Source organism: Gopherus evgoodei, chromosome 5, assembly GCF_007399415.2.
Source record: "Gopherus evgoodei ecotype Sinaloan lineage chromosome 5, rGopEvg1_v1.p, whole genome shotgun sequence".
Lineage (NCBI taxonomy): Eukaryota > Metazoa > Chordata > Testudines > Testudinidae > Gopherus > Gopherus evgoodei.
In genome coordinates this window covers 77,029,465-77,043,836 of record NC_044326.1, presented here as the reverse complement: position 1 = coordinate 77,043,836, position 14,372 = coordinate 77,029,465, and the positions used below count along the sequence as shown (strand labels likewise).

The 14,372-nt window shown below is 41.8% G+C and overlaps 1 protein-coding gene across 2 annotated transcripts; it reads right to left on the bottom strand.

Annotated features, from left to right (window-relative positions):
* Window positions 1–1,662: 1,662 nt before the first annotated feature.
* NPY1R (neuropeptide Y receptor Y1) lies at window positions 1,663–10,441 on the bottom strand. 2 transcript variants are annotated; one of them, XM_030565576.1, is made up of 3 exons: window positions 10,219–10,441; window positions 4,840–5,690; window positions 1,663–4,713 (listed from the first exon to the last, which is right to left on the bottom strand). In XM_030565576.1, the coding sequence occupies exons 2-3, from the start codon at window positions 5,566–5,568 to the stop codon at window positions 4,255–4,257; spliced, it is 1,188 nt and encodes a 395-aa protein (XP_030421436.1). In that variant the 5' UTR covers window positions 5,569–5,690; window positions 10,219–10,441; the 3' UTR covers window positions 1,663–4,254. The 2 variants fall into 2 exon arrangements, with proteins under 2 accessions (XP_030421436.1, XP_030421437.1); XM_030565577.1 differs by lacking the exon at window positions 10,219–10,441 and adding an exon at window positions 7,896–7,983.
* Between the last annotated feature and the right edge of the window lie 3,931 nt (window positions 10,442–14,372).

Below are 14,372 nucleotides of genomic sequence, written 5' to 3'. Positions count from 1 at the left end.
CATGAGAAGGACGTACTAGATGATCTCCTCAGGTCACTTCCAGCCCTACATAAAAATACTCTGAAGAGTAAAGATCTTGCCTTTGAAATGCCCTAGTGAGTGTCAGGCATTTGCAAACACATTGTCCTAAAGGAGGAACCTTCTCATGCCCAAAATCCTCTCTGCAATGTCTTCACTTCCCACCACCATTCCAAATAAATTAAACTGCCCTGTTAATATATTTTGTTCCTGCAAAATATACTGGGCTATATCCTCAGCTGAAGAGTACACAGCACTTCTTGGGGAGGAAAGAGGGAAGAGTGCAAAGGTCACCTGATGCTGAACTGGCTGTCCACTAGGCTGGTTCCCAGGTATAAGACATAACCAGCCATACTGGCTCAGACCAATGGTCCATCTAGTTCAGTGTCCTAGCTTCTGACACTGGCCAGTGCCAAGTGCTTCAGAAGGAATGAACAGAACAGGTAATCGTCAAGTGATCCATCCCCTGTCATCCATTCCCAGCTTCTGGCAAACAGAGGCTAGGAATACTTCAGTGCATGGTTTTGCATCCTTGCCCATCCTGGCTAATAGCCATTGATAGACCTATCCTCCATGAACTTATCTAATTCTTTTTTAACCTGTTAAAGTCTTGGCCTTCACAACGTCCTCTGGCAAAGAGTTACACAGTTTGACTGTGCGTTGTGTGAAGAAATACTTCCTTTTGTTTCTTTTGTTTGTTTTAAACCTGCTGCCTATTTATTTCATTTGGTAACACCCTACTTCTTGTGTTATGAGGAGTAAATAACACTTCCTTATTTACTTTCTCCATACCAGTCATGATTTTGTAGACCTCTATCATATCCCCCCTTAGTCATCTCTTTTACAAGCTGAAAAGTCTCAGTTGTATTATTCTCTGCTCATATGGCAGTTATTCCATCCCCCAATCATTTTGTTGCCCTTTGCTATAATTTTTTCAATTTGGAAATATCTCTTTTTTTATGGGGCAACCAGATCTGCATGCAATATTCAAGATGTGGGTGTACCATGGATTTATATAGAGGCAATATGATATTTTTTTCTTGTTATCTATCCCTTTCCTAATGATTCCAAACATTCTGTTAGATTTTTTTGATTGCTGCTGCACATTGAGTGGATGTTTTCAGAGAACTATCCACAATGACTTCAAGATCTCTTTCTTTAGTGGTAACAGCTAATATATACCTCTCATCATTTTATTTGTATAGCTGGGATTATGTTTTCCAATGTGCATTACTTTGCATTTATCAACACTGAATTTCATCTGCTGTTTGTTGCTCAGACATCCAGTTTTGAAAGATCCTTTTGTAGGTCTTCGCAGTCTGCTTGTGACTTAACTATCTTGAGTAGTTTTGTATCATCTGCAAATGTTACCACCTCACTGTTTACCCCTTTTTTCAGATCATTGATGAATATCCTGAACAGTACTAGTCCCAGCTCAGATCCCTGGGGAACACCACTATTTACCTTGCACCATTCTGAAAATTTACTATTTATTCCCACCCTTTGTTTCCTATCTTTTAGCCAGTTACTGACCAATGAGAGGGCCTTCCTTCTTATCCCATGACAGCTTTTTTTGCTTGAGTCTTTAGTGAGGTATCCTGTCAAAGGCTTTTTGAAAATTTAAATACACTATATCCACTGGATCCCCCTTGTCAACATGCTTATTGACCCCCTCAAATAATTCTAGTAGATTGCTAGAACAGTTATAGGGCAGCTGTAACTTAATCACACCGACAGCAGTCTCAAGAGGCTGTTACAGTCATCAGGGATTGCTTTGCTTTGTTCATATGTCCTACACCAACCACAAGTAAGGGTTGGCATCGGAGCTGTTTCCTCCATAGGTGCTGGAAGTAGGGGTGCTGGGGTGCTGCCAACCCCCTGTCTTGAAGTGGTTTCCAGCATGTACAGTGTTTACAGTTTGGTTCAGTGGCTCTCAGCACCCCCACTATACAAATTGTTCCAGCACCCCTGGTTACTCCACTCTCCTATTCACATCACAGGCAATACTAGCGTTAGAGTTGCTTTGCGCTAGTGGAGCCAAACACAGAGGAAACTCTATGAACATCTCTTGCAGGTACATTCATATGTTAGTTTGCCAAATAGTTTTGTATCCTGCCTTCTATATGGTTACAAGAAAGTGTTTTTCTTTAAATGGGAAAAACAAGGATGGATTTGCCAGTCCTGCTCTATTTCTCCCTGCGAGAATGTTTACCCGATTCATGGCATTTATCACAGAGTGAAGGGGAAATATTAGTAGACGTCCATTGTTAAACTATTGGCAATGTATCACCAGAGATGACCACAGAGAAAAGGAAAAACTTACAAAACACAAAAGTGGCCAAGCTCCTAAAACAAAATGTTCTCTTCTGGATACATTGTATGTACAGTAGTTGTCTCATCGCTCTCATAATAACATTCCCAAAATGAGATACATGAAATTATAATAGCACAAGGACACGCTGATACCTTAACATTCTATATAATACATTATTTATAAGACTGCACAAGGCACAAATTATTTTTTGACATTTGAACACTGGCAAAACAAAATATTTCTTAATCATCTATTCCTATCATATTTTGAGCATATTAAATTCAACATCATACTTAGAGATCCTTTGTGTTTAGAGATGCCAGGCCTAATTTCCATGTGTGTTATACTTACATTACACCTGCTTTTAGGCCTTTTTATACTGCCAAAATAGTTTCAAGGGACCTTAGTATAAACAAGAATCAGCTCTATTCTTTGTATTAAACAAGGTGATTACTTGTATAGGCACTGACTTAGACAGAAAAATACACTTTATGACATAGATTCTCAGCTAATGAATACTGTTGTAGTTCCATTTACTTCAGTGGAGCTATGTAGATTTACATCAGCAGAGGATCTAGCCCTGTTTGTCTATATTCTGGAGATTTATAGTTGAGAAGCCTTTTAACAAATGTAATAATTCAGAGAACTGTATTGTGAACATCTTGGCAAATAATGAGTGGCCTCCACAGGTGAAAGCACCTTTGATCAATAGATGGAATGGGTGGATAGCAACCACATGTGCCAACAAAAATTTCAAGCTAAATTCTACCTTCCTTTACAATGATGGAAATTTGGATCAACTCCTTCATTGTGCTGGAGAAAGTCCAGAAATACATCATGGTATCTGATGGAAGAATACAGCTCTACATTATTAATGTAGACTAGCAAAGTAATTACTATTAAAATTTCAAATAGCCAGGACCACCACATATTTTTACTAGTGGACCTGATTTTCAAAGTATTCTTTGAGGGTGAAATTCCACCCTGTGCAGAGGGCTGGCTCTTAAACACCACTTAGGTCCTCAAAAAAGGGTCTAAGTAGGATTTAAATAGTGTGTATGTCTTGGGTTAGGGGCGAACTTCATGCTAACAGTCTGATTCCCTCAGATGTTAGCAAATGAAAATGTTAAATTGTGATTTTTAAATGAAAAAATTGTTTGCATTATTAAATCTAGCTGTAAGATGTTAGGATCAAATTCAGACAGGAGAAAGAGCCAAATTCTGCTAAAAGTTACACTGGTGAAAAGCTGGAGTTACTCCATTGCACTCAGTGGAATTACTCTGTGGAATTTTCATTAGTATAAATAAGAACAGAAATTGGCCCTTAATTCTTTCTTTGATCCTAATTGATTAAAAAACAAATTATCTCTATAAACAATGCATATGCATGTCACCATTTAATGTAATCTGAGGGTTTGTGAAAGAGTCATTCTTGTCTAGTTATTCCAGCAAATAGGCTTTTATTTAATATTGCTCTAAAACTGGATTAAAAAAAAAAAGCTCTTCAAATCAGAATGATCTAATTTTATGCCAGACTAGATGTCTTCTTTAGTGATAGTCTCATTCAGACCACTGTTGTTTCCAATGGATTTGTATATATTCACACTGCTGAAAAAATGTTCTTTTTTGATAAATACAATAGATAAATCTTAGCGCAGACATGCATAACTTTCCAACAAAAGACAGCTGATGAAAACCCTAAACAGAAGCAGGTCCAACAATGTCTTATAGTGAGATTCAAATATAACTGCTGTGAATAGTAAAGCAGCAATAGGGAAAAATGCACAGCATATCATTTCAAAGTGACAAGAGAGTTCCTTAAAAAAGAAAAATTATTACCCATTTTGTTACAAGTTTGTGCTTTTCCTTGGGCCCATATCACCTGTAACCATACTGCCAACATCTTGGGTTGGAAGAGGGGGTTATATTTTTTCATCGTAATCATTATTTATTTTTTTTAATGTTACTGGGCTTGCTTGCTTCAAAGAGGTCTTCGAAATATCTGTATGCATGGTGGACATGGCTATAGTCTCATAATCATCATCCCTGGAGCGAAAATCACAAAAATGAAAGAAAAACTGCAAGTCCCTCTGGAAGTTCTTGTTGAGAAATCCATAAAAGATAGGGTTCACACAGGTAGAGATCATGGCTGTGAGGTGGCAAATCAAGAACAATAAATTGTGGCTGCAGGTGGCAACAGGTAGAATTTCATGATTCCAGTCAAACACAATATTAAAGATGGTAAGAGGTAGCCAGCAGACTGCAAATGCAACCACAATAGAGATCAGCATGATGTTGATCCTTTTAGTTTCAGTGGATCTGTATTTATTGTCTCGCATCTTGTCCATCATGTTGTTCCTTCGTTTTAAGCGTATGTATATCTGCAAAAAACAAAATTCAACAACAAAGAAAAATATAGAATAAGTTAGCCCAGAAGCAATTCTTTATAAGAACAAACAGAAATCAGACAGAAATAAGGAGAGATCATAAAATAGATTCTCTCTTACCTTTAAGTAGCAAATAAATATAAAACAAAGTGGTCCAAAGTACTGTATCACCAACAGAGCTGTGGTATAAGAAAGCCTGATAGTGTCCAAAGGGAAAAAGTCCAAGCACACATATTTGTCCTTATATTCATCAATTGTTATATTTTTGAAGGGCTCGTCAGTTAATACATGATAAACCAGGAAAGGCAAGGAGGAAGCCACAGCTAGAATCCAGATGGCAGCAACCCCTAGATAGGCATGTCTGTTATTCGGCCTCCACCCTCGAGGGTTGATGATCAGCTGGTGGCGTTCAATCGCAATGAGGACCAAAGAGAAAACTGAGACTGTGATTGAGACACACTGCACAAAAGGATTCAGCTTGCACATGGCCTCCCCGAAAATCCAGTGGTCCATTAAAGTGTATATGAAGGTGAAGGGGAGACACATGATGGTCATTAGAAGGTCTGAGAAGGAAAGGTTGACAATAAGGATGTTGGTAACATTGCGCATCTCCTTCTGTTTTAAGATGATAATAATCAAGGCTAAATTTCCAGAGACACCAAGAATGATCACAGCCCCATAAACCAGAGCCAAGGTGAAGACCATGGCCAATGGCATGTGGCAATCTTCATCTTGGAAGTGTATGATTCTGGAATTCTTCTCTGAAAAGTTCAGGTAGATGGACTGATTCCCAGCAAAGGAGAGAAATGAGGTGTTCACGTTGTTGGAACTTGCATCCATGCCCTGCATTGGTCTGGACTGCACTGAGTTTCTTCCGAATGGTTTCAGAAGCTCAAAATGTTCTCATCACTCAACCAGCAGGATCTCACCAAAAGCTGTCACTTCGTTTCCTTGATAACCTTGATAACAATCTGCAAAGGGAAAAGAGCACATATGTTTATTTCTTATCATTTTAATTGTGCCATAATTTTATGATGCTAAGGATGCAGATATGACCATGAAGAGAGATTGGCCCTTCTTTCTGCAGTACAGAGTATGTGAGTTGCTTCTCCGATTCTTTGTTCATAACCCTCAAAACAGACCAAGTGGTCTCAGACAGTAAGCAAGATCGCCACAGCAGAAGAGGTTTTACAGACTACCCTACATCAAACACTTGCCATGAGGATCCCGTCCAAGCAATGCTAATGGAATATTCTCTACCATTTCAAATGCTTTTCCACCTCGGGGCAGCATCCACCCAACTGACTCAGAAATATAGCCAGCAGTGCCGCTCACTCTGGAGCAGCAAGCACCAAGGAATGTGAGAAGACTTGCCCTGAAGCAGAACGGACGACACTAGAAGAATTTTCATCAGCACCACGGACAGACCAAAAAGAAAGGCGAGACTCAGCACGCGGAAGAGCAGGACGATGAGTATATAATCCCTAGCAGAGCTGTCCTGCTGCGAATAGACGCCAATGGGGAAGTCACTTCCCAGCGCCCTGCACCCCGAGCCTTAAATTCTCAATCAGGGATATAGGCTGATTTCTCTCTTATGAGTTGACAGCGAACGCAGCTGGAAGATTTTCCCAGCTAGTGGTTGCATCCAACGCTCGGAAGCAGACGAGTCCTTTAGACATATGCATGAGAATTTATTCGGAGGAGGGCGCTTGATCACGGGAGAAGGACACGTATAATCTTAAATTATGCTAAATATAACCGAAAGTATAACAGGGACGATCATTTCAGAGGCAGAACAGAAGCAGACGCATTGTCCTTCTAGTTTCATGTCACGCGTTTGCCAGCCACGATGAAGAACTGTGGAAAGGGGGATTGGAACAAGGTGGGTGGGCCAACGCATATCAGGAGTGTCACAATCTTTCCCGTGAACGTAATTGCCTCTCCAGACGTGGTGACAGGAATTCTTTCTTTGACTGTGCCACCGTGAGATTGCCTTGTGGGGAGCTGAAGAACTGTACAGATTAGAATGAGCGAGTGCTGCTGACAAACTAGAAAGTGAGGACGTAGGTATAGTGTCAGGGTGGTAATGGAGGCAAGGCGGAATTTCTGTTTGTATAAGCGACTCTGGCTATAAAACGAGGCTAGACGGAGAAGACTACAATTTTAATGGATTCTATGTCTTTTCCATTCTGGAGCTTCAAAAGAGAAAAAGGAATCACTCCCAAACCTACAGCCCTCAGCTATACCCATCTCTCCCGCTTCTCAAGCATCAATTATTTGCATTCCAATTATTCCCCCCAAAGCTTTTTTTAAATAGAATGTTTGTAGTGACACGGTTTCCATGGTTAACTATCTTCGCCGTATGACTGGGGGTTGGAAGGAGAATTATTCACTGCTAAATAGCGGCGCAAGAACTTTTGCGAAATCCCTCGCCCCTTACCCTGTGTACTCTGCCATTACTGAGATTTTAATCCTACACTTCTTCGCATGCAAAAGGAAGCTGTATCACTAAAAGTGAGGGAGGAAGAAAGGGGGTTAATGGGTCCTAATCTATGCTAGGACCGTACATGTGAGCACAATTTTAATAGTTTAATAATCGCTCTCCAGATTCTGGAAGTCTGCGAATCCTAGAACGTAAAATAGAGACTGGAAGGCGAATTACCAAAATTAAGGACTAGATAGCCTTGATCCCGCGTCCCTTACTCAGGCGTTGAGAAGTTTTGCCTCTGTAGGAAGTACAGGATAAATTAGAAAGAAAGAAAGAAAGAAAGAAAGAAAGAAAGAAAGAAAGAAAGAAAGAAAGAAAGAAAGAAAGAAAGAAAGAAAGAAAGAAAGAAAGAAAGAAAGAAAGAAAGAAAGAAAGCTCCATTATGTTACAAAATATTTACAAGTGAGAAGAGAACAGTTGCCGACAGTTTACTATCTAAACAAATTACATTTAACACACGACAATAATGTGGTTAAAAAAGTGAGCTCATCTTACGACCGATTGCACCTTTAAACATTACATTCTTTTTAAGGTTCTTCTGACCTGCTATGTTCTGTTTTCTCAAATTGTCATGTGTTTAATGCATCTCTTATTTTAAAGCTATTTATCTATAAAATATCAAAGGACAAGCCCAATCTGACATGAGTAAACAGGGATGAAAAAGTTACTGCAAAACATAGTTCCTTACCTAACTGATTTTCTACTGTTGACCGGCTGGTCACTAACGTGCCGCTGACATTGGGTCAAAGGCAAATCAGCAACTCTGATCACTTTAATGTCAGACAGAATTGTTGTCTAGCTGAGAAGAACAAAGGGCGGGAGCAGGAAAGAAAATAAAAAAGCAAATATTAAAAGTTTGCAAAAAAAAGAGGTGGGGAGCGATCGATATTTACCTATGCAACACAAATAGAAATGCTCAAATAAGCCCCTCCTTCGCAAAAGCTGCAGGCTATTACATCACAGAAACTCAGGCAGATATGTGTGCAGGGAGGTGGGGGTGCTGAAAGAAGTCAACAATAAACGGACACACCTCTGCTACAACCTGTAGTTAGCAACAATCTGGTTGAATCTGGAATTTTCCCTTTGCCAAATCTCAGACACGCTATTTACAATGTTGTATGCTTAACCTCAGGTCAGAGCTGTAGGAAGGAGTATTGCCAGTTTACGCCATGTTAATGGTTCCTGAATTACAACTCCATAATGTCGTTGTCACGAATGTGATTTTCAATGATTATGAAAGCCGCCGGAGCATATGTTGCTGAAATCCACTTTATTTTAAGAAACCTCCAGGGAGTGAAGTTACCTTAAATGACAGACGGTATAAACTGCAAACACAAACACAGAGGTAAATCTTCAGAGGAGATATGTTTTCCTCCCATCAGGAAACTGGCCTTACTTCTGTTTGATATATGCTAGGGTTGAGAGCCCGTACTCTCAGACAGACCTGAACACGTTGCCAGAGTTAGGACTACAGGATCGGACCCTAGATATTCAACAGGAAGATTACAAAAGTAAACGAGGCTCACGCATAAATTAAATCGCACGCTCAGCTGCTTTTGCATTCCATTTCTGCAACGGATTCTTTACAACCATTATTAGCAATATATGCACATTTAAAATAGCTAATTAATATAGCCAGGCTTTGGCGATCTACATCCACTGGCCAAAGTTTGACTACTCTGATTGTGCCAGCTAGCTCAATAGCAGACATCCATCCACCTCAGTGTTATCGCTTATAATATCTTTACCACATAGCTTCATGCAGTCTGTCTAATCCCCCTGGTCTACTTTAGGATTTTATATGCAACCTGTCATCATGGTATGTAAGGCCCCTAGCCAAACTGCGTTTGTTGTATTTTGTATTTTAACAAACAACTATCTGTGTTGAAAAACAGTAGTGCTCCCAAGAACCAGAAGCTGTATTTAGAAGTATTTAGTGCTTGCAATGAGGACTTCATGAATTATCTACTCCCGACAGTATAACTGTGCCGTGACCTGCTGAAAGACAACCCAGGACTGATTTTGCTGTAAACATTAACCACGATTTCATTTCAGCAGCAGAGGTCATACAACTCCAAGCACGTTGGGACTTCAGTAGGTTTCAGCAGGTCCAGGTACAGGAAGGGGGGATGTGTTCTCTCCTCCCCGTTCTCCAATCAGGAGAGGGACTAGATATTAAACTCAGTCACAGACTCAGCCCTCGTCGCAGGACCTTGTTCGGTGTCACGCCTGAGTCTCGCTGATTTTGCCAAGCTCCTTTTTAAATTATTTCTTACTTAGTAGGCGGCTTTAAAGGGGAAATGCCTATGCTCCTTATTCTTGACAGAGAAGCCCCCGGAGCCTCCAGCCCCCAAATCTCCCCCCAGTGATCGGATTAAAGGAAGCTGTGTTTGCTGTGCTATGGTGACTCCCTCCCGCCCCATCTCTCCAGCAGGGATAGCATTAAGATAGGCTGGGAGGGGGAGCAGATGAAGTTGACAGCGACCGCTCTTGTCTTTTCTTGACAGCTCATTAGCCGGAGAAGACGCCGGTTTGCCCTCTCTGTGCTCAGGCTCCCCACGCCTTTAAAAAAAAAAGGATCCCCGGAGGGGCTAACCTGTGCTTCTAGGGGTGGGGAAGGAGACATTAAAGGCAGGCAGGAAAAGCACACAGCCCGGCAATCCAACCCAGCCCTCCCCCTCGTCGGGATCACACAGACCTCTCCTGCTCTCTCCAAAGATTTGACCCGAAGTTTGATGCTAAGGGGTAAAAAGCGACCAGAATGCAAGGCAAGGTGACGGGAAATGCCCTGTAAAAACTATTCCAGCCGCTTGCCGGGAAGCATACCATACTGTTAGCCCGGACCGACAAGTAACATACCCAAGAGAGACTCCGGGAGGTCAGGAATACACCTTTCTCAGCTACACCCGTTCTGTCACTCTGATGAGCCACAGAAACATCCTCTGAAAAGCACGCGCGCGCACCACAATTAAAAATAAAATAAAAAAGAGGAAATCACAAAAGGAACCCACCTTGTAATTGATCTTATTTCCCCCCGTTCCTTGATTTGGGGCAGGTTTGAGCAGAAGGGTGCATGGAGAACAAGGAGCCAGGCAATGGGGAAAACATCCACTGGTATTTCTCCAGCTCTGACCCTAAAGATTTGCGAGGCGAGCAGGAGACACCTCCTTAAAGCTGAACTCCACCTTATTCCCAGTATCACATGATAGTGCTCTATTGAGCAGATCCTGAAGATCCCAGTGCAAGCACATCACCTTGAAATTATACATTTGGGGGTGGGTTGCCTAGTAATTCTGAAATAAATGCAATTAAGTATTGAAACAAAAGGGGAGGGGAGTGCACTGAGAAGAACTTGGGAGGGGAAGCAGTTTGAAATTGCTCTTACAGATTGAATATTGCAACATTTTGTTTGCAAGCCAGTGCCGCCTTGTGGCCAAAGTTAAAATGATATTATATAAGAGCTGGCTAGAGATGTGGTTGGTAACATGGATTGTGTCTCGGATGTGTCAGTTATAAAGTGTTCTGTTGTTGCTTTAAAGCAGCACAACTAGTCTCTACTTTTCTCTTGAAAAGTAATTGAACTGAAAAGGAGTCCCAAATGTAAAAACGCCCAGTTTCTTTACATTTCGAAATACTAAGAACGCTAAATATTTTCTTTAAAGTAGAAATAAGTCAACTAACCAACCACTAAACCACAAGAAAGTATAACTAGTACTCCTTAGATTCAGTTGGATGGCTGGGCGATTGGGAAGACAAATAGACCATGAAAGGATAGAACTATCCTCATAATATGATACGTAGAAGGAAAAATTGGAGAACCATTGCCCTAGGCAGCTCCTGCATGTACTGTAAAAACTCCAAGTTTGATCAGATATTTGAATACAGGATGCACCTGGCTAGTTCTGTATCAGAGGGGTAGCCGTGTTAGTCTGGATCTGTAAAAGCAGCAAAAAATCCTGTGGCACCTTATAGACTAACAGACATTTTGGAGCATGAGCTTTCGTGGGTGAATACCCACTTCGTCAGATGCATGTAGTGGAAATTTCCAGGGGCAGGTATATATATGCAGGCAAGCTAGAGATAATGAGGTAGTTCAATCAGGGAGGATGAGGCCCTGTTCTAGCAGTTGAGGTGTGAAAACCAAGGGAGGAGAAACTGGTTTTGTAATTGGCAAGCCATTCACAGTCTTTGTTTAATCCTGAGCTGATGGTGTCAAATTTGCAGATGAACTGAAGCTCAGCAGTTTCTCTTTGAAGTCTGGTCCTGAAGTTTTTTTGCTGCAGGATGACCACCTTAAGGTCTGCTATAGTGTGGCCAGGGAGGTTGAAGTGTTCTGCTACAGGTTTTTGTATATTGCCATTCCTAATATCTGATTTGTGTCCGTTTATCCTTTTCCGTAGCAACTCTTCCAGTTTGGCCTATGTACATAGCAGAGGGGCATTGCTGGCATATGATGGCGTATATTACATTGGTGGACGTGCAGGTGAATGAACCGGTGATGGTGTGGCTGATCTGGTTAGGTCCTGTGATGGTATTGCTGGTGCAGATATGTGGGCAGAGTTGGCATCGAGGTTTGTTGCACGAATTGGTTCCTGAGCTAGAGTTCCTATGGTGCGGTGTGCAGTTACTGGTGAGAATATGTTTCAGGTTGGCAGGTTGCCTGTGGGCGAGGACTGGCCTGCCACCCAAGGCCTGTGAAAGTGTGGGATCATTGTCCAGGATCAGGGCCGGCTTTAGGAAGTGCGGGGCCCAATTCAAACAGTTTCGACGGGGCCCCGGCAGGGATGACCTAAAAAAACCACCACCAACAACAACAACAAAAAACACGTTGGGCTTGTACTCACCAGGTGGTGTTCCGAGTCTTCAGTGGCGGGTCCTTCACTTACTCCAGGTCCTCGGTGGCACTGAAGGACCCGCCGCTGAAGTGCTGCTGAAGACCCGGAGTGAGCCAAGTACCCCACCGTCGAAGTGCTGCCAAAGACCCAGAGTGCTGCCGGGTGAGTAAAAATTAAAAAGGCACCTCTAGCCAGGGAAGGGATTCTCACTGGGTGCGGGGCCCCCTTAGGCGTGGGGCCCGATTCAGGGGAATTGGTGAAATAGGCCTAAAGCCGGCCCTGTCCAGGATGGGTTGTAGATCCCTGATGATGCGTTGGAGAGGTTTTAGCTGGGGACTGTATGTGATGGCCAGTGGAGTCCTGTTGGTTTCTTTCTTGGGTTTGTCTTGCAGTAGGAGGCTTCTGGGTACACGTCTGGCTCTGTTGATCTGTTTCCTTATTTCCTCGTGTGGGTATTGTAGTTTTGAGAATGGCTAGTTCTGCTCACCTTTCCCACTTCTCACTTCATGAACTCAACAACAAGCACTGATGCTTAAGAGTTGTAGTAGTAGCAACCCTGCAATATCTTTCAAAGCCTCAGAACCTGGAAGATTTTAGGACCCAGTGGAGAGTATCAGAAAAGTCATACAATTAAACTTGTATTTAATTTTTAAAACTCACCACAACTACTATGTAACTTGCATACACTGGTGAGATTCACTTAAGTCTGGAATGACTAGAAAGCTGAGATCCTGGGTTTTCCAGTGACTTAAATTCATTTCAAAACATAAGTCATTGCAGACGTAGCTGCATTAGGAAGGCACTCTGCAATTTTTGTGTGACTTGCATTGTCGAAAAATGTCAGGTAATGATTATTATTATGTTCTCATCATTACAGTAGTAATTTCATTATATTAATTAATACAATGTTACCAGTAAATGGGAGGCCTGTCTTAGTGTAAGAAGAAATCAGGGACTGATACTGAGACTTGTGGCTAAGCTAAACCTACAGCTATAACTTCCAGGAGCCCCCAAGTCTCTCTGCTGAGCAGAGTAGGGCTGGCCAGCTATTGAAAGGGACATTGGTACTTTTCTTTCTGAGACAATGGCCCCTTCAGGATCTGTAAACTGAGGGTCAGACCACTGGTTATGGAAGAGTCTGTGACACTATTTGTAAGTAGAGTCAGTGCCAATTTTACAGATTTTTTAAAAGGAGTGAGAGAGTTGCCAGTTTAAAATGGAAGGGACCCACTTCTTCTATCTTCCTCCTGTTCCTCCTGCACCAGGAGGCTCCAACCACTTAACTGCTTCCCTGTGAGGCTCATGCCCATCCTCCCCCATCTTACATTATTTAAAAAAAATACATGTAATCTTAAGTGTCTCATGCACAATCCCAGCACTTTGACTACCAACAGGTGCCAGAGGCAAGGGATGAGCCTATTTACACATTCCTAGTTCTGAGTAGTGGTGTTAGAGAAATTACATTTGTCTTATCTAAAAAAAGAATCCCAGCAGTTTCAATTGTATGAGAGACTCTTTGCTTCTTGTTTTCCAATTTTATACTGTATATTGTTACTGTCAGCTGCAATGTTTCACCTCCGAGGTAGCTACACTTCTATAGTACAGGAAGTAATCCGTAATACTTTGTTTCTACTGAATCTTCCATCCAAGGATCTCAGTGCACTTTATAAACATGGATGAACCAATCATCACACCACTTCTTTTGTAGTCGGTGACTATTAGTATCTTCATTTTGCTCATGGAAAACTGAAGCCAATAGAGATTAAAGATTGGGTCCTGCAATGACTGAGTGCTGTGAACTCACAATGAAGTCAATGCAATGGCAGTTCCTGATGCTCAGCACTATGCAAGTAGGGGCAAGTTTACAAGGCCCTTGAAGGATTGCCCACTAGCACACAGCAAGTCTACTACAGAGCTGGCAACAGAACTAGGAATCCTTGAGTCCCAGTCCTGAGTTTTAACTACAAGGCCACCCTTCATCCTATTCCCGTACCTACCATAAAGTGGAGTGTCCAGGTTTAATTCAGTAAGATTTGTGCAGTACTTTGGAAGTCCCAAAATATAATTCGTTGGAGTACAGTCCCAAAGGCTTATAGTACCAAAACTGGTGTTACTGCTTCCCATGTGTTAAGAATCATTGAGTTAAAGCTGTAGTTCTTAACTTTTGTACTCTGCAATGTCTTTCAAAGGCAGCTTTTATTGCTATAACCCTTGTCCTATCTCACGTCACATACCCCTCCCCCAAGCTTACTCTTTTGTCACCCCCACATGCTGTTTTATGCATTAAATTTAGACTGTAAACTCTACTGGACAGGTACTATAGCTTTCCT